This window comes from Mauremys reevesii, linkage group 9 (genome assembly GCF_016161935.1).
Source record: "Mauremys reevesii isolate NIE-2019 linkage group 9, ASM1616193v1, whole genome shotgun sequence".
Classification (NCBI taxonomy): Eukaryota; Metazoa; Chordata; order Testudines; family Geoemydidae; genus Mauremys; species Mauremys reevesii.
Window position 1 is genome coordinate 98,108,122 of NC_052631.1, and position 21,166 is coordinate 98,129,287.

Genomic DNA, 21,166 nt, shown 5'->3' on the forward strand with positions numbered 1-21,166 from the left:
CAAATTCAAGATATTTATTGAACACATCAGAAAAATTAATTTAGCTATTCACTAATCTCCTATATACATTTATTTTCCACTCTACCACACACCCACCCACCCAGAAAGCTGTGCCAAGGACTACCTCTAATAGGCAACCTTCTGTCTTAAAGGACCACTTCAAATTACCTCTAAGGTTTCCAGTACAATTGTCTATACAACATTAATTTCAAAATGATGATGATATTTTTAGGTACATAGACATAAAAACATACCCGAAACCCTAGTTTCCAAATGAAATGTTCCGAAACCCAATTTTAAAAGCTATACATGCAGAGCATCATATTGTTCTTCATGAACTATTCTCTTGTCCTGTCTTTAGCAAGATTATTCACTGCAGTAGAACATAGCTGCTATTTTAGTCATAAAAATAATTTTGTATAGAACATTAATGTCCCTAATTAAATAGTTTCACCAGAAGAACATTCCAATATATTCAAGATACAAAGAACAAGATAAAGTATTTGTACCACATTAGTAAGGAACTAAATTTACAATCTCAGATCTAACCCTACTTTCCGTATATTAAGTATGAATAGTGTGAGACTGACTTCAATGGGGATAGGATCTAGCCCTGATTTACAAAGGTGCCCTAGACAGAATAGCCTTTCCAAAAAGCCACCATAATAAGCCATGCATTCACAATGAAATATAGTCCCTACTATGTTAACATGATTATCTAGAAAATACTCAATGCTGTAACGTAAGAGCAGTTGTATTGCATCAGGATTAACTAAATCAGCAACAATACAACTAAGTCAACGGTTCACAAGTTTTTCCATGCCATGACCTCATCTTACAACAACAAAAACCCAATGTTTCAGGCCCCACCTCCATAGTGTTGGGACTACTTATGAAGAAAGGGAGGGTGGTCGTGACCCCTAGGTTGAGAAGCCATGCTCTAGAACATTATGCAATTCACAAATTCTCCAAATGCAGGATGTGATTTACAAGCTTTTCTTCCCACTTTAAGATGTTCTGTGTAGAAAGGAAAATCAAGTAGGGAAGCAATAAAGGCAATGGCACAGCCCTTGAAAAAGAGTTCTGTGCTAAGAAATCAGTATTTTTCTTTATTTGTGGTAACTGAGTTATACACAAGAATACAGAAAAGAACAATTTCAAAAGAGTAAGGAACAAAAAATACTAACCCAGGGCACAACAGAGCTGTCAGCAAAACATTTGTCTTCCACTTTTCGCCTCGAAATGCTGAGGAATAAGTAAAAATCATTACTATAGTTTCAAACGTAACACCTTTTATAAATATTTTGCAGTATGACAGCAAGGAGCAGATCTGATATCTGAGACATCAGCTCCAATTTGAATTGCATATAATGCCTGGCAATTCTGAATTTAACATGCTGTATCATACGAAATAAGCAATGGTACTTACTTTTATACATTCTAGCAGATACATAACCAGCAGGAGTACCCAGCAAGACCCACAGTACAACTGCACAGGTCATCAAAGCTCCTCGGTTGGCAGGAGAAAGAAAGCCAAGGCAAGCTAGAACTAAAGATGTGAAAAGAAAGAATAAGCCATTTGTCAACACATTTTATTAGCAAATTGTAGAACGTACACCATAGCCCACAGGTTTATCCAGTTCACTGAGACAGTATGTGTGTATGTTAACATACGCACACATACTGACTAGTCATAACTGCACACCACTCTGGGCATAACTCTGAACCAAATGCTTGGACATTTTCACCTCATACTCAAAAGGCAAAGATTCTTGTGGCTAAAAGGCTTCAAGAGAGGCATATGGTTGAAGTCTCTGCTCCTCCAACAACTATGCCATGAGATTTCTGCTTGGAAATCAGCTTTCAAAAGCTTAAAGAATGATGCTTCTGTAAGAGTACATTTACTGCATAGGCAACCATAATAGTTTAATACATGCCACAAGAGTTGCCCAAGAAAAATAGGCCCAGAGTAGTAAAAGGCAGTGATTTAAGTTTTAAAAAGGTAGTTATAAGAAGCATGAAGATAACAGGACTGAATCTTCAAGTAACTGATTTAGAAACTTCAAACTCCAGACAAAGGCTATCACAGCTCCCATGATGGACAATGCTTATCCTCAGGAACAAGGTGGACCATCTGGAAAATAAGGTCCCCGTATTTAAAAAGGAAAAAAAAAGGGGAAGGGGGAGTTGGAGTTCTTGAACAAACTGCAAGGGCAACCCCCAAGTTGAACGGCAGTTATTCAATTACAGACTCCTGCAACTGGTGGTATGTGAAATTTTTGTATTTGGAAATAGACTCCAAGAGCTGTCATGGATTTGGAAGGACCAATTTATGAAGACATAAAAAGGTAAGTTATTATACTTACATTTAAAACACATTAGGAAGAGAGAAAAGGATGCTGAACTAGAACTCAGAAAAGTAATGCTCGGTGTGAAATGTTAGTCAGCTAGGAATGAAGTGAGTTGGGGTGAACATTTTCATATTCTGATCTTCTAACAAAAAAAGAACTGATGAAGTGGAAAGACAAAGTTGCTATTTTCACTGTTAAAAATAATTGACCAACTTTTTAGACTCTAAAAACAGAAGAAGGCCAACAGAATGTTAGAAACCCAGAATTATAATCATACCTTACATTATTGATTTGTTTCGCCAACCTGTACATGAGTACCCTAACTTGGGCTAGTCAAAGACTATTGGGATTTTGTTGATGTGATTTTTTTTTTTAATTTAAAATATTGAATACAAAAGTTATTCCTCTCCCCATAAGATATTCATTTCTACTTTTAATGAACAATCAACAAGGCAGAAAAATCGTCACCACCGTCTAGACTTTATGAAGTTTTCCTTGTTGTTTATTGATAATGGTCTTGGCAGAACAGCTACATAATCAGCCTTCAGGCCACTGGCAAGTCTATGCTCTATGGGAGACAAAAGCTACAGAACTGATGGTTCCTTGTTCATGCTCAGCACCACACAGGAATCTTTATTAAAATTAAAGCTTAAAAACAAGCCAGAAGGGAAAGCCAACATCTTACAGTATGCTGTTAAATATGGCAAGAATATATTTTAGAGGAGGATCAAGGACAAGTGTATACTGACTCTTCTGCTTAACGACCTATGCTAAAAAGGAAAACAGGCTACCCTTTTTTCCTGCATAAAGATGTTTATTGATAACAGTGAGTACCGAAGGTCAGTCTGAATTTGCTACCATTTTATCTGGACTTCTATCTGTATTTACTGTAGACCAGTTCTCTGGTCTGAAACATTTAATCAAAGAATTTGTTTTTTTGCTTGGCATCAAGATATACGGAAAATAATGTTTTGCTGGTACATACAATTTAGAACAAATGATTTAATACAAAGTGCTATAAAAACATATAAACCTCAGTATGTTCCAGTATTTTACTGTGCAGTAACAAAGGGAGTTGTAAAAGATTTATATGAAACAATGAAATATAGTAATTTGTAGGAGATTACAATGTTATGGCTGTATCTAGGTGTTTGTACCAAGCTCAAGTTACATGAGCACTGTCTCAGTGCCATTTTACTGGCACGTACTCAAGTTCTTATTTCGGAAAGGCTGTTGCATCAAATTTATCAGAAAAAAAATGTGTTCCGGAAAGTGTTAGAGCTTTGATTAAACATGTTTGAACTTACCTTACTGGGTCCAGGTATTATTGGACCATGAGGAGTAAGTGTGGACTTCTAGTATATTTTTAACAACTTTTAAAAGGGGATTTGGACTGGGGCTACGTCACTTCTATAGATCTAGAGTATGTGAATTAGCCCTAATAGAGAGATGCTGCAAAAATGCTCAAAACACTATTTGCAATAGTGTTATTACAGTGATCTGGGTCGTTACTATAAGCAAGTGTATTTTTCTTTTCTTAAATAAAAGGACTTTGCTACCAGTAAAAAGGATAGACAGCGATGCCAGAAATCATTTCTTGTTTCTTACAATTACACTAACAGAGTGTAAGTATGTAATTTTAATAAACCTAATGATACTTACATAGAGTAATAAATGTCATAATGAAAATTTGCGTTCCTTGACCCAAGAAGACAGATAACAGCATTCCCTTCCTTGGAGGTCTAAATACATCTCCATGAACCAACTTCCAACCAAATTCCTCTTGAGCATCTTCCTGCATAATAGAAACATCTTTATTAAATATACATAATTCAGCAGTGAATACATGCAAGATGTGAAACATGCTTTCAAAGTTTGATTAACTTTCAGTTTGGTTCCAAAGACAGACTAATTGCATTGATTCATCACTCACTGATTTTACTGTCCCCTCATGGTTTACTGAAAGAAATAGGCAAGATTTATGATGAAACTACTTGCCTTTGAGAGTGGCAGAGAAACAATGTAATTAGCAAAGATCCTCAGAAGGTCAATGTGAACATAAAGCAAAACAAAACATTCCATTTAATTTAACTTGGAATACAGCAGTTCACGTTGGTTAAAAAAAAAACTTCTCTTTTGCTTGTCTCAAAGCATATCAGTCTCAGTAACTATAACAGTAAGGAATGACAGGTTTTTTGCTTTACTTCGTAAGTGCAAATTTGGGCTCCCTCTGCTCCAAATATCTTGCCTGTTAATTCTTGAGTTGAGACCATACTGTTCTTCACCATGTTGCTCTCATGTTGCTAAATAAACTAACATAGTCTCTGAATCTTAGGGAATATCAATCTGGAGGAACTAAGCAGCAGCCAACTCTGAAAAACTGGTGGTTTCCAACAAATTTGGCCCATGCTAATACCTGTGCCTCATTCAGACAAAGAATGCTGGGTTCCTTACACGTCATCCAGCCTAAATGTAATCAGTAAATATTTCCCTGGGGTGTTTGGTACCAAAAATCAAACATTCACAGAAAAAAAAAAAAAAAAAAGAGGTGGGAAGGAAGGGAAACAGAACTGCATGACAATGCACAGCAGCTTAGTTCAGTGCCAAAGACATCTCTTCATTTCCCCTGAAACATTTTATCATCTTCCCAGTGTGAGGAGCTTTGTGTCCACCTTGTTGATAAATTACTCTCAAGAGCTGAGGGTATGCTAGAAATGGGATTTTTCTTTTTTAAAATGTGTTTAGAAAACAGTTTTATAGCAAGTGTTATGTTAGCAGGGAAACAGAAACCACAGATCCAGAGTCAGGGAACAGGGAACATGATTACAAAGGTACAACATGGATGAAACACTTCCAAACTCAGTATCATAATACATTCTTCTCCAAGACAGAAGTCTTCTAGTTGCTCTTTTCCCAAAAGTACAGTGCACTTTGCTGTGGGAGTCCACATAAATCTGGTTCTCATTTCCAAAAGCAAGAAGCTTCTGTTATCCTTACTAAGCCTTTTTTCATAAACCAGTAAGTAAACAAAGCATTGGTTTAAAGGTTGTTGCCTGAAATAAATGCTTATTTTTAATTTAGTTCAACTGAATAAATAAATATCCCTTTTCCAGGATGGACTTCCTAAATGCATGCCTTCTATTCCAATCCAACAGGGGACGAGGCAAACTCTTTCTATTGGCACATTTGGAAAGGTTTAACCAGTGAAAGTACATGAGTTAGATTTCCCATGAGAAATTAGTCAGCAAAAATACTTCCCTTGGAAAACAGCAGATTCTGGTACCATCACCAACTTTGCTCTGAAAGTTGATTCATTATCTGTGCTGTATGTCTGAAAAAAATCAAATCAAGCTGGGCAACCTGAGCCCCTGATTTGTCTTATGTGAACCAGAGCACTCCTCACTCAATGGAGCTGGATTTTTAGTAAGCCTACTAAGAAGCAAAGGGGTGGATTTAAAGAGCCCAGGCTCCAGCCCAAGCCAAAGTGTCTGCACTGATATTGAGCCCCACAAGCCTAAGTCAATTGACCCAAGCTCAGACTTGCTATCACAGGTTTTTTATTGCAGTGTAGATATACCCTAAAAGAAATACTGCATTGGACTTAGAGCCACACTGCCTATGAGAAAGTTAAACTGTTGTTTTCAATACAACTCCACTAAAATGGGAGTTCCATCTGCTTATGCCAGAGCTGAACCTGGTCCCACCATCTAGGGGGAAATTGCAGTAAGACCACTACTGATAAAAATTCAATGTCCTACTGCAAGCTTGGTATTTCAAACCTGTAAAACAAGTAGGTTTGAAATATGCAATGTTTAGGCCTTAAAATGAAGAGGTTTACATCTACAACTGACGATTACTAGAAAACAATTCTCTAAATGATGTTTTATGTCCATGAACCTCATGCTTTAGGATTTAAAATGTAGGAGTAGTCCTTTCCCCATCCAGTGCACAAATCAAATAAACCTGTTAATAAAATATTTCATTAAGATTATGATAGTACTTCAGAGAGCACGTTTATTTGCATTTTTTAAAAAGGAACAAAGTTGTACCAAATTCACTTCAGGTTGATAAATTTAACCAGTAAGAGAAGCAGAATGATTTTGGTTTTTACCATTACAATGGACTCATAGAAACCTACATATAGCAGTACAGAAATTCTCAGCTTGCCTTTGTAGCCATCACTTGATGAATTAGAGTTTTACTTGTTAGTGTCCCTCACTAGGCATCCAAGTATGTGCACAGGCATTCAACATTAAGTTCTCTGAAATATCTGAGTAGCACCCACACCTCACCTTTGCTTACCCCTAAAGTTTGTCCTTCCACATTAAAAGTTTGTCAAATCAAGGTAGAAAACCGAGTCTCTTAACCATATCTACACCAAATACTCCCTTCTTTAGAGAATCTGAAATTTTAGTAAGGCCATTTATTACTCCCAAAGAGCTGATATGTCTACATATTACTTATACTGACCTCCTAGACTGCATTCAAAACTGTAGTTAGATTATTTTTCTTCATAGAAAATGAGATCATCTAAAAACCGTAAGAGTTCTACTCACAGAAGAGTCAATTTGGTTGTATCGTGCAATATCTTTATGAAGAGTCCTCAGTATGATCATAGCCACCATGCCAGATAAGAAGAGAACAATTACGAGGGAATTCATTATGCTGTAGATAAAGAAAAATTCAACGTTTCTATCCGCTTTTTCAGACTTCAGCATATGCACTGCAATAGTCCTAATATGTGCACATCTAAAGTCTGAAGCACATTTTTGGACATCAAGTTTTTGTGTAAGTCATTATGTCAGGTATTTTAATTGTAATGTTTTCCTCCACAGAAAAAATAAATTATAATATGCCATACTTCTATATAACAAATAGAAAAGCCTCTGCAAAGCCATTCTGCCGAAGAGCAGAGAATTCTAGAGAATCTCAAGCCAACTGTTTTTTACCAAATGGATTTTTTTATATATTATATTATATATATATATATATATATATATGAAATAATCAAATCTATGTAATTCCATTAAACAAATTAGTTACATATTAACTATCAGATGAATTATTTCATATATAATATATATTGCTTTTTTAGCATTTATGTACAGCACAGCATTTTCCTCTTTATTGTACAAATTATACATTAATTCAGAAACAACAGCTCTTTTGGTACATTCTTTAGCATAAAAAAACTCACTGATTGTATTTTTTGTATTTAACAGCAGCAGCTAATATTAAAAACAAAACTTTACCAAATAAAGATCTGTACATCAGAGTAAGCCAGATAGTAATGGTAAGAAAACTGACGGGCAGTCACCTTCCCAAAGCTCTGCAGAACAGGATGATAAAGTAACCTCCATGTTTTTACTTTGCTTTTGGATACTAATGGCACATTCCTTTGGTGACATACAATACTTTTGCTGCTCTCAAGAGATCGAAGACTGATAAAAGTTACTTCATATATTGAAACAAGGAAGTTCATTTGCTTGGAAACTAACAGACTTCATTTTACATGTAAGAGTTACATATCCTGAAAACTGCAGGACAAGATTTTTGTGCTTCACTGCAAGATTTAGTCACTCCATAAATTAATTTTTTTACCTAAACCACTGAATGTTGGTATGTGGCATAGACTCCAAGATGTAGTCCCATCTGGAAGCCCACTTGATATCATTTTCCTATAAACAAGTTGAAACAAAACGATTACACAAAAATGGCTTTGGAGGAGTAAAGGTTTTGATGCCACTTACTGACTTTAGGGAGTATGCATAATCTACTTGACTCCAGTCTTCACCTTAGATACAGGTCTTTTCCCCGCCTTATACTCTTCAATCTCTTCTTCTGACTATTTTATTTTATGACTTTGTCCTTCTCTGTAACTTATTTTATACTATTCACTGCCTGTAATTTTTGAATTATGTGTAATGTTTTTGGGCACAGTTTATATTGATCAGTGTTCTTCAGAGTAAAATTATACAACATACGATTGAACTCACCTCTTCATGTGAGTTCATCAAACTACTCCATGAAGTTACCATCTCACAATTTGGTAAATAGGTCATGATTCGCTGGATCAGATTTTCAGAAAACTGTGTGCAATTTACTATTTTAGCATTCAACTGAACTTTTGTATGTGCTGTATGCAAACAGCAAGTGCACAAATGTGTATTTTTGCACAGGTCTGAAAGCCCAACCCTTCAAAATGGGTTAAGATGTCAGTCTATCATGGCGTCATTACCAAAAGTCAACTGCTGTAGAACAGAGTGCAGATTTCTGTCTCCTCAGTGTGCAGGCTGCAAGATCAGACTGACAAAACAGTGGCCAACCTAAAACAATGCAGGTGCATAACAAATCATGAAGCCATTACTATTTAAGAAATTGGCTTAGTTTACTTTTGAAAAGTAAGTGTCCTGGATCTATAACACAGTCACTATTGACTTTACTGGTTTATTACTTTAAATTTTAAATAAATAGCAGCCTTTTTTCCTTAGAAAAATGCATTCTGACTATATCTAAAGTAAAGCTTAATGACAGCAAACTGCAGATGGCCAATTTTAAGTATACCTGATATTTAAGATGTAAATAGTGACATCTGCTGGAAATATCTGAACTAGCAGGAATTATCGACTCTTGCTGAAAGAACCGATGTCCCAAATGCATAACGCATTTTGCAAATTACTGAACAATACTGACATTACAATTACAATTTGCAATTTATCCTCAAGATTTAAACATGTTAATAGACAGGAGGCTCATCCATGTAGTAAAATCAGCAAGTCTAAGGATAGCTCAAGGGAAAAGTCCAAGGCTCTATATTCTATTACCTCAAAGTCATAGGGTCGAGTCAACTTCAGATGGGTGGATAATGAAAGCTACTATCATATGACAGCTGTATGGCTGCCTTTGCAAAATGAACTAGTGTTCTCAGTCCAATTCCTAGTAGACAGGTGTCTTACATCACAAAAACAAACCATAATTGCCACTTCTTAGGGTAGGCTGAACCCTAAGGTACCAATTTTTGAAGCAACAGGGAAACTGAACTATCCTCACACCCATAAGAGTTTACTTTTCAGATTAGGGTAAAAGCACATTCACAAGTATAATTTGCTACTTACTGCCTGTGATGTATTAGGTGAAATAAGGACTCTGTTTTCAAAGCCACTTATCAAGTAGTTAACTTAGTGCTTGCAAGTGACTGGGTAAAATTATAACAAAGGCACTTTCAAATCAGATGGACAGCAACTCAGTGGACAAGAACTAAGAAAATATGCTCACTATAAACTGATTCATTAAAGCAGGTAAATTATAAAATCAAAAATGTCTCCAAGAAAGTTTATATACAAATATATTTTCTCCAATATGAGGGTTGCTTAAGTTAGCAATCCACTATGAACAGTGACTATGTAGAAAAGTTACATGAACCAATACTTAATTTTACTCCTATTAACACTGAAGAGCCAATGAAGCTCCAGAAGAGTGACCTGGATTCCATTTCCTTCTTAATCATCAGAAAGACAGTTAAAGTTCCAGTTGCAGATTAAAATTTGAGGACAGGTGGATTGCTCTGTTGTAACTGAAGGCATAATATAACCTGTAATATTTTCAATATTGATGACACATGATCAAAGAAAAGCCCTGAGTGGCTTTCAAACTCAGAGTTGGTAGTTAAAGCCATCTTTTTACTTGCAAACAGAGAAATTTGCTTCTGGAAGTAATTTTTCACAGTGCTCTATTTCTGCATTCTGAACTTTGGGGCTGGATGTTTAATATTTCTTAGCTACAGAACTGCTTACATTCCCAAGTTGTTCCTCAGACACTTTAATATTCATAAAACTGTATTAAAACAGGGGAAACATTTATACTAAATAAATACATAACTACCAGAAAGAACCAGGTTCCAAACAATTTAAGAGATTTGTTCCAAAACATTAATATACTTACTTCAAATTTCACAGAGTAAGTGTAGATCAAATCCAGTTTGTTCGTGAATTTACCAGGAATATCCATAGGGGGACCTCCACAATTTAAATTGTTTTTATCTGTATGTTTGTAGCTAGCAAGACAGAAATTTTAAATAAGATTCATACCAGCTGGATTGGATAGAGAACTTCACAGTTATTTAATAGTAATTAAGACTAATATGTAAAACATTTGGCCATCTAACTTTTTTTTTTTTTAATCTTTTCCCACCAGTTTTATAATTTCTTTATTGAGAACAGGCCTTCCTGTTCCCACCATCAAAATGGACTTCACCTCTGAACATGTGAAGGGTTTGGTTTGAGGGTTTAGAACAGGGTGGGCAAACTAATTGGTCTGAAGGCCACATCAGGGTATGGAAATTATATGGCGGGCCATGAATGTTCACGAAATTGGGGGTACGGATGCAGGAGTGGGTGAGGCCAGAAATGAGAAGTTCAGAATGTGGGAGGGGGCTCCAGTTGTGGGTGCAGGCGCTGGGGTGGGGCTGTGGATAAGGGGTTTGGGGTACAAGAGAGGGCTCTGGGTTGGGATCAAGGGGTTCGGAGGGTATGAGGAGGGGAGCTGAGGGACGGATCAAAAGGTCTAACGGGCCAGATGTGGCCCACAGACCGTAGTTTGCCCACCCTGCTTTAGAAAGTTAGAGCAAACATGGTTCAGCCATTTCTGATTATGAGGATAATAGGAAAACACATCTCCCCATTATTCAATATTCTTGCCACAGCCCTGTAGCCAAAACTGATGTGAAGAGAAAGCTGAAGTACACCAGAGAAATTGCCTTCATTTAATAGTGCTCTTTGAATGTTCTAATGAGTCAGTTTTATTACCACTAAACATAAGAATGGCCATAAAGGATCAGACCAATGGTCCATCTAGCCCACTATCCTGTCTTCCAATAACGGCCAATGCCAGAGGCTCCAAAGGAAATGAACAGAATAGGGAAATCAAGTGATCCATCCCTTATCATCCAGTCCCAGCATCTGGCAGTCAGAGGCCTAGGGACACCAAAGGCATAGGGTTGCATCCATGACCATCTTGGATAATAGCCACTGATGGACCTATCCTCCAGGAACGTATTTAAATTCTTTTTTAGACCCAGTTATAGTTTTAGCCTTCACAACGTCCTATGGCAATGAGTTCCACAGGGTGACTGTGCCGTATGAAGAAGTACGTCCTTTTGTTTTAAGCCCGTTGACTATTAATTTAATTGGATGACCCCTGGTTCTTGTGTTCTATTCATTTTCTCCACACCATTCATTTTTACTTTTAAAAAGTAAAGTAAGGAAGATGCATCAATGTATTCAAAGATTTACAATAGTCAACAGATCACAGACATTTCTTCAGAAAAACCAATTTCAGTCTATTTCAACTGTAATTTCTAGCTTCCCTACGCATGGTTGAAGACACTGAAGCACATTACTAGTACATGCTATTTTAATTACCTTTTTGGATCCAGTCTTGCCATTACCAGTCTTGCTCCAGGCCAGCTTTCATCTTTCCCGCTATGGTACATGATTGTAATGTCAACATGGTTGAAGAGATAGAAAGTGTCCCGCTTGTTAAACTGAGACTGCAAAATATTACAGGTTTGAAAAACACTGTGGTCAAAGATCCAAGTACTCCAAAATAAAAGAATACTGGGGGCGAGTGGGGGGAGACACAGAAGGGGTGGAGGAATATTTTCTATATATTCTCAAACTAGACATTAGAAAGGTAACAAATCTACAAAAACCAAAGAAAATAAAGGTAATGAATAAACTTTGTATTCCACAAGGTTTAAAGCAGTCTACATCAGCCTTGCAAGGTCATCACACTCCCGTCCAGATTTAAAAGTCTACTCACTCTTTATTATCTCCATGTAACCCACACTAACTGTAGCTCTTTGTCCCCCCTCTAGTTGCTAGAGCAGAGATTCCCAGAGGGCACAGAGGAACCTGGGGGGAGGGGGGTGCATGGTGGGGCCCAGGCCAGCCCTCACACAGGGTGGGGAGGGACCACCACCCAGCCCCTTCCCTCACCCCCAGCTCTGCTCCAGTCCCTGGCTCCCAGCCCTACTCCTGTCCCATCTCCAGCCTTGGTGCAGCTCCGCACATAGCCCCAGGCCTGGCTGTCGGCCATCACCATAGCCAGGTTGCAACTCCACTCTCACCCGCCGGTTCAGCCCCTGGCCACGGCTCCGTCCCTAGCCCCGCTGCTGGCCCCAGACCTACCCCCAGCTGTGACCCTAGCCTCAGCCCCTTTACCCCTGTCCACATCATCTTCCACCCACAAGCCACAGCCCTGCTCTTAGCCACGGTGGGATGCAGAGAGGGCAGGAGCCGTGACCCTCAAAAGTTTGGGGACCACTGGGCTAGAGCATAGACATGTGAGTACCATCTCTAACCTAACACATGTGGTTCTTCAGCTGAATAGTCTATTACTCCTGGGGGAATTCTGCATCAGTGCGCTTGTGCGGAATTCATGGCCCCTGCAGATTTTGCTTCCCCGCAGAAAAATTACTTCTGACAGGGAAGCAAAGGGAAGCCACAAAAACAGTCATGCCCCCCCTCCCCAGCAGTGCAGGCACGTTGGTTTGGGCACCCAGCGCAGCCAATAAAGACATAAATCACCATGGGGGTGGGGGCAGGTAGTCGTGCATGTGAGAGAGAGAGAGAAACAGAGACAGACAGAGACACTCTTGTTCGCTATTGTGGCACGCTCGACGTGGAGGGGCAGGCTCTGTTCCCTCAGACAGAGCAAAAATGTAGTAGCCTGCCTGCTTAGTTATTTGTTCTTAGTGAATTCCCCCAGGAGTATAAAACAGTTGTAAAAATGTTAGGCCCCTTTACTCTGCTAGAGTGATGTAAGGGAGCCTTATTATAAAGGACAGTATGGCCTTATAAATGCTTAGTCACTAAATGCTTTAGTGATTAGAACTGGTCTAAATTTCTGGACTGAAAAAAAATGTGCTCCATGAACTGTTTACTACTGACCTTTCTGGAGATGGTCAGTAGCCAGTATAAATTGTGAGTTTCAATCCCCAGCCCTCATTTGCTCTTCAGTTGCCTATGATGTAACACTGAGCATATGGCTGCTTATATTTGTTGACTAATAACTAGAAGTAAAGGGTCAATATTAGCTACATTACTATTAGACAAAGGGGGGTTGGTGATTTCCTCCAATGCTCCCCACTCCCATTCTCCATCCATTGTATTGTAGTTTACATTACCAAAATATTTTAGATCTATTATTCAATTCCCGCAGATGACCAATCCAGAGGTGATGTTAAGTTTACACCAGCAAGCTTTCTGACCATCAATCACTACTGGTGCATTTCCACTGGCAATAGCAATGATGGAAGCAGCAGTGCATATCGGAACACCTAATTTTGTAACCATAGTTAGCCACTGGTAATAACAATGCAGCTACTTTTTAAAAAACACATACTGAATCCTCTCTATTCTATAGCTTCCACTACTGCTATTGCTCCTGGAGCTGCAATAGTGATAAATGACAACAGATTTTGCCCAAACTATTAAAAATTCCCCTCGGCCAGAGCCTAAACATGAAGTTTCGTCCCAAAATGTATTTCAGAAAGTTTAAACCCAGGCTATACCAGGAAGTGATGTATGAAGCTATTTTGCACCTTTAACTATAGTAACAACAACAAGGAGTCTGGTGGCACCTTAAAGACTAACTGATTTATTTGGGCATAAGCTTTCGTGGGTAAAAAAACCTCACTTCTAAAAACCCACAAAACCTTATGCCCAAATAAATCAGTTAGTCTTTAAGGTGCCACCGGACTCCTTGTTGTTTTTGTAGATACAGACTAACTTGTTGTTTTGTAGATCAGGCTACCCCCTGATACTTAACTATAGTGTTTACTACAAACTGCAGCACAACCACATAATGTATATAAATGGAGGAACGTTTGATTACATATAGGTGTGCTTACCTTTGTCAATGCACATACTGTAGAGCTTATTTAACTATATTTGTGTTTTGTATATCAAGCCTGTTTTACACTCTGTAAGCACAGTTATTAAAAACAAAAAAACATGACAAAGACTAACGAGGACATGACCCCAACACCACAGCTTTGTAGCTAGCCCCATATCTGGCCATATTAAAGAAATAAGCTCTCACAACTTACATCAATAATGCAAGCATCTTTAACTCTGCCATCTGTAGTAATAAAACATCCTATTGGAAATCCCGGATTACAGTATTTGTGTTCATCTTCCACTTGGTAACACCATGTTACAGGCATATTATCAATAATCCTAGACAAAGAAATTTTAAACAGGCAACTCCTTAGTAAGAAATGTTATCTAATTATTCTGTTATTTTTAAGTTACATTTCATATGCAAATAAAAGCAACAAGGTTTTGGTTTGGTCTCAAAGAATAATATATTACAGGACAATTACTGGATAGAAGAAAGATAAAAGTGTCACCTTTCAGAACAACTCATTACATTATGTTAATTTTCATTTCTCTGTTCATAGTTCAAAACAGGATGTCTGAACTCACCAGTGATGTTGATAATTCAATTGCATTCCTTTCTTCAAAAAAGCCAGTTTATTTTTGTCATCACTTTTTTCTGGGTCATATGATTTTGTACAAGCTATCTTGCATGTTTCTGGTCTGTTAAACGTAAACTGTTACCAAAACACACAAAAAGAGAAATTTTAAAGTTTTGTTCCCAGAGTACCTTTTTAAAAAGCCATTATTTTTCAAGCAAAGTTTATTTTTCATCTAGATCTTATCCTATCCCACTAAAAAGAATTCTTGAAGCTGAAGTTGGTTTCATATCAGCAGTTTCAACTCAGTTTGAGAACCAACGCTTATGTACAACTTCTGCAAAATATTCATCTGTACATTCCTAAAAGCACATAAATCTCTACAATTAGAATAATCCAAGTAAACAACTATTTGAAATGTCAACCATAAGGTTTTTAAAAATAATCCTCTTGCAAATTGATGAAGTATTGCATCAGTAAAGAGAGCAATCACATTAGCTTTACTTAGCACAGTGCATCATGAAATTACCCATGTTACCAACAATGCCCCTTTTGTATACTATGTTTTAATTTCAGCTGCTATAGAGCATGACAAACTATGAGGCAATGCTGGCAAATTGCAGCAGCACAGTGGACATTTCCTGCTGAAGCGCACTTTTCCATTAAGGAAGTGTTTTCACACATTTATATTTCTAATCTGGTTTTACAGTGTGGTTAGAATTTATAGTTGTTAGTTAACACGTTACAACACAATTAAAAATCCTAGGATATACAAGCCCTAAAAGTGAGTGAAAGTTATTGCTCACAAGTATTCTGAATGGCTTGTGGGCCATTTTTATATTGCCACATCACACCAATAGCTCTACCAAATTGTGTGTGCAAAGGTAACTATACTGAGGACCAAACTAACTTCCACTGTATGTTGCCCAAAATTTTGCACGTACTTGAATAATCTCTGTAAAATATACAATTAAATACTCTTGGAAAAAGTGTTAGCAGGTTAGGATGGAATTCTCAATTCCCATGCACTAAGTTAACAATGACCAAGATACTGCTTTATAGTGACAGTACAAAATCCATAGTTATTATCTCCTTGCTTTCTATCAGCTGAATATTATGGAAGGAGAGTTTGTTTGTTTTTTTTAAAGTGGGTTAAGACTGCAACTACCAAGTGTAACCACAATCACTTTGGATGGCTTGAATAACCTTATATGGTGATGATGCTATTCTTTCTCCAAACAGGATTTGTCCAAGATTTTCTGAAGGCCTTTTTTCTTTCTCATCTTGACAGAAGTCAAAACTGGAAAAAAAAATAGAGTCTTTAATGTTAATACATTTTAGGCTGAAATTTACAGTTACAAAATAAATCAATTTTTTAAGCGATATCTTTGATACAGGAGTTTTCATGAGGTTTTTTTTAAACCAACAATGCTTAATATACCATTGAAAATCTGACTTCAAATGCAGACAGATGAGGTACAATTCACTGCACAAAAGTAACTTTTTTAATCAGTCACCAACGCACTCCATAGTTCCAGCAATATTGTTTAAAATATATACTGTAAGATTGTAGTCAAAGTGCCGTTTTCAGACAGCAATTGAAGTACTATAAGTTCCAGGTTAAAAGAAGTAAGAAAATCATACAAAGCGCTATTGGCATGACATAATGCCAAATGAAGATTTAAAAAAAAAAAAAATCCCTTAAAGATGGAAAATAATTAACATGGCAAGTGTCTATTCTGAGGGACAAATCTGATGGCTTTTATACCAGTATGCAAAAAAGATCCATTCACCTGTCCAGAAATCCCCCTTTACTTGAAACAGTTAAAGGTAGGGAAATATAACTATTCATGATCTCTGTGGTTACATCTACATTATAAAAAGCACACTTGAAACTAGTTAATAAGAAGCTTTCCCTAACCAGTGTGTGGGCCTAAGCCACCAATTTCTGCAGAATTTAATGCAATACTTGTGTAGAGTACGGCCAGACTACCCGCCGGATCGGCGGGTAGCGATCGATCTATCGCGTCTCATCTAGACGCGATGTATCGATCCCCAAATGCTCTCCCGTCGACTCCGGAACTCCACCAGGGCGAGTGGCAGTAGCGGAGTCGACGGGGGAGCTGCGGCCGTCGATCCCGCGTCGTGAGGACGGGAGGTAAGTCGAAATAAGATACGCAACTTCAGGTACGGGAACAGCGTAGCTGAAGTCGAAGTATCTTAGATCCACCCGCCCCCACCACCAGCGTAGACCAGGCAGTAGTGTTGTTTTACTGAGCCAGCCTCCAGCATCTCTGCAGCTATTTATTGCTTTTCCAAGGAAGAGCAGAGTAAAGTTTACGAGAATATCACTTGTTATTCCCCAGTGTGTTCAGCAGTAAAATTTAAGAATCACGCAAATTTCACACTTCTACTTGGCAAAGCTACAAGCAATAGCAAAGGCAGGCAGTAACATTCTTCACAGAAAAAGACCAAAAAAATCCCCCCAAAAAACGAAAAAGCAGAGCTTGGGGGCGTAACAGAGTAATGAAGACCTCCTTCCTCTTCACAGCAACCAGGAGGCGCTGGGAGAAAAGAGACAGAAAGCTGCAGTCTTACAGCAGATAGCTGATACATTTGAAATTCACCCCCACTTTATCTAATAGATGTCTACATAGAACTCCAAAGCAGGACCCAGGGACAAAACCCCAATAGAAAACCCTGCAATTTCCCCTCTTTCCCAATAGTGTAGGGGTTGAATTACTTAGCAGGACATAGCTAGTGAACCCCGATAACTCCACCAATTGTCATCTTTCATACCTATCTGAGTAGTAGGCTTACTCCTCCAGCTAGCAAGTGTCTGAAAGTTTTTTCAAACTGTATACATATTTATCAAGTTACAAATCATATTACTTTAGTTTATATAAAAAATAAAGGTGAGGATAGAAAACATGCTTTCAAACACTCTAGAATTGTACTATAGTGTACTTACGCATCATATTCATAAGGTAGAACTGATTCTACTGAGTCCAGTCTATTCACAAAGAGCTCAATTTTTGACTAAAAGAATGAAAAAGTATATAAGTAACATAAACTGTAATACAAGAAAAGGCAAGAGGGCTTTCGCCCATGTGAGAAGCATCTTAAACTAGTTAAACCCATTCCATGTTTAGAAAGGCTAATTTTTTATCCTTTACATTCTGCTGTGCAGTGCTAGGAAGACTCAGATTAAAGACCTTGACTAGACTAAAAATCTTTGCGCCTGTTTTCCAGCAGTAGCACAATAGTAGCTAGCACTAGTCACTTGTGTAAACACCAGTGCAGACAAAACTCAGGTGTTTAAACATTAGTTAAAAGCTCTCTAGCTCTTACTACATTAGCACTTAGCAGGGTGCTAGCACAGCCGCACCACTGACTGAAAGACAGGTATCAGGTTTCCTAGTAGATACACACCTACACAGAGACTGCCCACTTTGCAGAACTGAGCAGGAAGTTCTCACGTTTTTATGGCACCACATCACAAAAGAAACTGATAATTTTTCAGCACCAATGAACTCTGATGACAGCAGAAACCAGCATACTGTTTGAAGGGCTCAATGGCAATAAGACACAACGCCATAATGCAAGTCTTGCCCCTCTGCCAAGTTTCCATAGTTTGCCAAGTTTGAAGCAAGAGGATTTCTGGGCACCTAACAAATGGTTAGAAACATTAAAAAAAAAATTATCATGCACACAAATGTGTGGATAACACCTGGTTTTAAAATGTTCCCAGAAACATACACTAAGAACATAAGAACAGTGATAGTGAGTCAGACCAATGGTCCATCTAGCCACTATCCTGTCTTCCACAGAGGCCAATGCCAGAGCCTTAAAAAGGAATGAACAGAACAGGGCAATTATTAAGTGATCCATCCTCAGTGGCCAAGTCCCAGCTTCTGGCAGTTTGAGCCCTAGAGCATGGTGTGCATCCCTGAACATTTGGGATAATAGCCATGAACTTATCTAATTCATTTTGAACCCCGTTATACTTTTGGCCTTCACAACATACCTTGGCAATGAGTTCCTCGGGTTGACTGTGTGTTGTGTAAACAAGTACTTCCTTTCTTTTGTTTTAAACCTGCTGCCTATACATTTCAGTGGGTGACCCTTGTTTCTTCTGTTCCGTGAAGTGGTAAATAACACTTCCTTATTCACTTTCTCTACATAATTCATGATTGTATAGACTTTTATCATATTCCCCCTTAGTCATCTAAGATGAACAGTCCCAGTCTTTCTAATCTCTCCTCATATGGAAGCTGTTACATGCTCAATCTTTTTTGCTGCCTTTCTCTGTACCTTTTCCAATTTTAATACATCTTTTTTTTGAGATGGGGTAACCAGAACTGCATGCAGTGTTGAAAGTGTGGGCATATAATGGATTTATAAAGTGTCCTTATAATATTTTCTGTCTTATTAGCTAGCCCTTCCCTACTGGTTCCTAACATTCTTATCTGTTTTTTTGACTGCTGCTGCACAATGATTAGATGTTTTGAGAGAACTATCCACACTAACTTCAAGATCTTTTTCCTACATAACTAATTTAGCCCTCATGGTTTGACAGATCCACTGTTCCTATGAGAAGCAGCTTGCTCTCACCTAGTACCTGGCCAGGGTTGACAGACAGGTTCAACATCTCATCCACTCCAGAGATGCTAAAAGCCATGGGATGTATCCCTGTCCCAAACCCCACCGCAGGAAAGAGAGAACTGGATGTGAAAGAGGCTCCCACCAGAGCCACTTGCTGCCCCATGAAGGGAGTGCCCCAAGGATCCCTAAGTTTGACCACTGAGAAAGGGTCATCACCTCCCCATATACACACCCATATGGGCCCTGCTCCATACCCAGCTGGGCATCCCCTACAACCCTCCCACCCACACATACCCCAGGCACAGGGCCCTACTCTATAGTTACTAGGAGGCCCCCTACAAATCCTCCCATCCCATCCACACAGGACCGTGCTCCGTACCCAGCTAGGCTCCCCGTATAGCCCCCGACCCATACCCCTATGGGTCCTACTCCGCAGCCAGCCAAGGGCCGCCCTACACGCTCCCTTCCCCCAGCCCTTCGCAGGGTGCATCAAACCAGGAGCCCCCACCAACCCAGGGCTCCCCAGCGCCCCCCGACAAGCGATGCCCGCCCCCGGGAGCGCCGAGCCCAGGCCCCGGCCCAGCCAGGGAGCCGCGGGCCGCTCTCACCTGGCAGCCCACGGTCTTGTCGTCGGGCTCGCAGAAGCTGACGGGGGCCAAGCCGGGCAGGTAGAAGGCGGCGCAGAGGGGAGCGGAGCAGCCCAGCAGCAGGATCCCGGCAGCCAGCAGCCTCATCATCCCGCCTGCTGGGAAGGAAGGAAAGCCCGAGCCGGGACCCGACGAAGCTGCAGCCAGCTCTAGTGCAGGGGCCGAGCTCAGCGCCTGGCGGGGCGGCGTCATAATCGCGCTCCCCGGCGCCTGCGCGCCTCGGCACCAGATGATGAGGCCCCGAGCGCCATCTTGACTGCGGGCAGGGCAACCTGACCTTGTGCCTGAGGTGAGAAGACGGAACTATGGCCCCGCCCCCACGTTATGACGCCAAGCGCCTCCTCAGGTGCTTGCCTGACACCTTCCTCCAATCTAGGGCCTGGATTCCAAAGGCAGTGGCAGCAGGCTCTGTCTGTGTCCCCCACGCTGACCTTCCACCATCCAGCCCAAAGAATGGCCTCAACACGGTCCTGGCATCCCCAGGGCACCATCCTCTCTCACCTCTGCCCTCGCATCCCCACAGTCCTACAGCACCATCCCCTCACCTCTGCCCTCGCATCCCCACAGTGCTACAGCACCATCCCCTCACCTCTGCCCTGGCATCCCCACAGTGCTACAGCACCATCCCCTCACCTCTGCCCTGGCATCCCCACAGTGCTACAGCACCATCCCCTCACCTCTGCCCTGGCATCCCCACAGTGCTACAGCACCATCCCCTCACCTCTGCCCTGGCATCCCCACAGTGCTACAGCACCATCCCCTCACCTCTGCCTCACCTCTGCCCTCGCATCCCCACAGTGCTACAGCACCATCCCCTCACCTCTGCCCTCCCACAGTGCTACACCATCCCTCACCTCTGCCCTCACATCCCCACAGTGCTGCACCATCCCCTCACCTCTGCCCTCGCATCCCCACAGTGCTACAGCACCATCCCCTCACCTCTGCCCTCGCATCCCCACAGTGCTACAGCACCATCCCCTCACCTCTGCCCTCGCATCCCCACAGTGCTACAGCACCATCCCCTCACCTCTGCCCTCGCATCCCCACAGTCCTACAGCACCATCCCCTCACCTCTGCAGCCCTAC

General features: G+C 40.1%; 1 protein-coding gene across 1 annotated transcript in view; it reads right to left on the bottom strand.

The window, feature by feature from the left end:
- Positions 1–20,329, bottom strand: part of LOC120371788 (transmembrane 9 superfamily member 2-like) — a 37,930-nt gene extending 17,601 nt beyond the window's left edge. The window contains exons 1-12 of the mRNA XM_039488031.1: positions 20,043–20,329; positions 17,801–17,868; positions 16,036–16,129; positions 14,840–14,967; positions 14,461–14,590; positions 11,771–11,898; positions 10,293–10,404; positions 7,953–8,029; positions 6,908–7,016; positions 4,014–4,146; positions 1,430–1,549; positions 1,188–1,245 (exon numbers count right to left, since the gene is read on the bottom strand). Coding sequence (XP_039343965.1) covers positions 1,188–1,245; positions 1,430–1,549; positions 4,014–4,146; positions 6,908–7,016; positions 7,953–8,029; positions 10,293–10,404; positions 11,771–11,898; positions 14,461–14,590; positions 14,840–14,967; positions 16,036–16,129; positions 17,801–17,868; positions 20,043–20,273 — 1,388 coding nt within the window. The 5' untranslated portion in view covers positions 20,274–20,329. The remainder of the gene's footprint in view (positions 1–1,187; positions 1,246–1,429; positions 1,550–4,013; positions 4,147–6,907; positions 7,017–7,952; positions 8,030–10,292; positions 10,405–11,770; positions 11,899–14,460; positions 14,591–14,839; positions 14,968–16,035; positions 16,130–17,800; positions 17,869–20,042) is intronic.
- Positions 20,330–21,166: the final 837 nt, after the last annotated feature.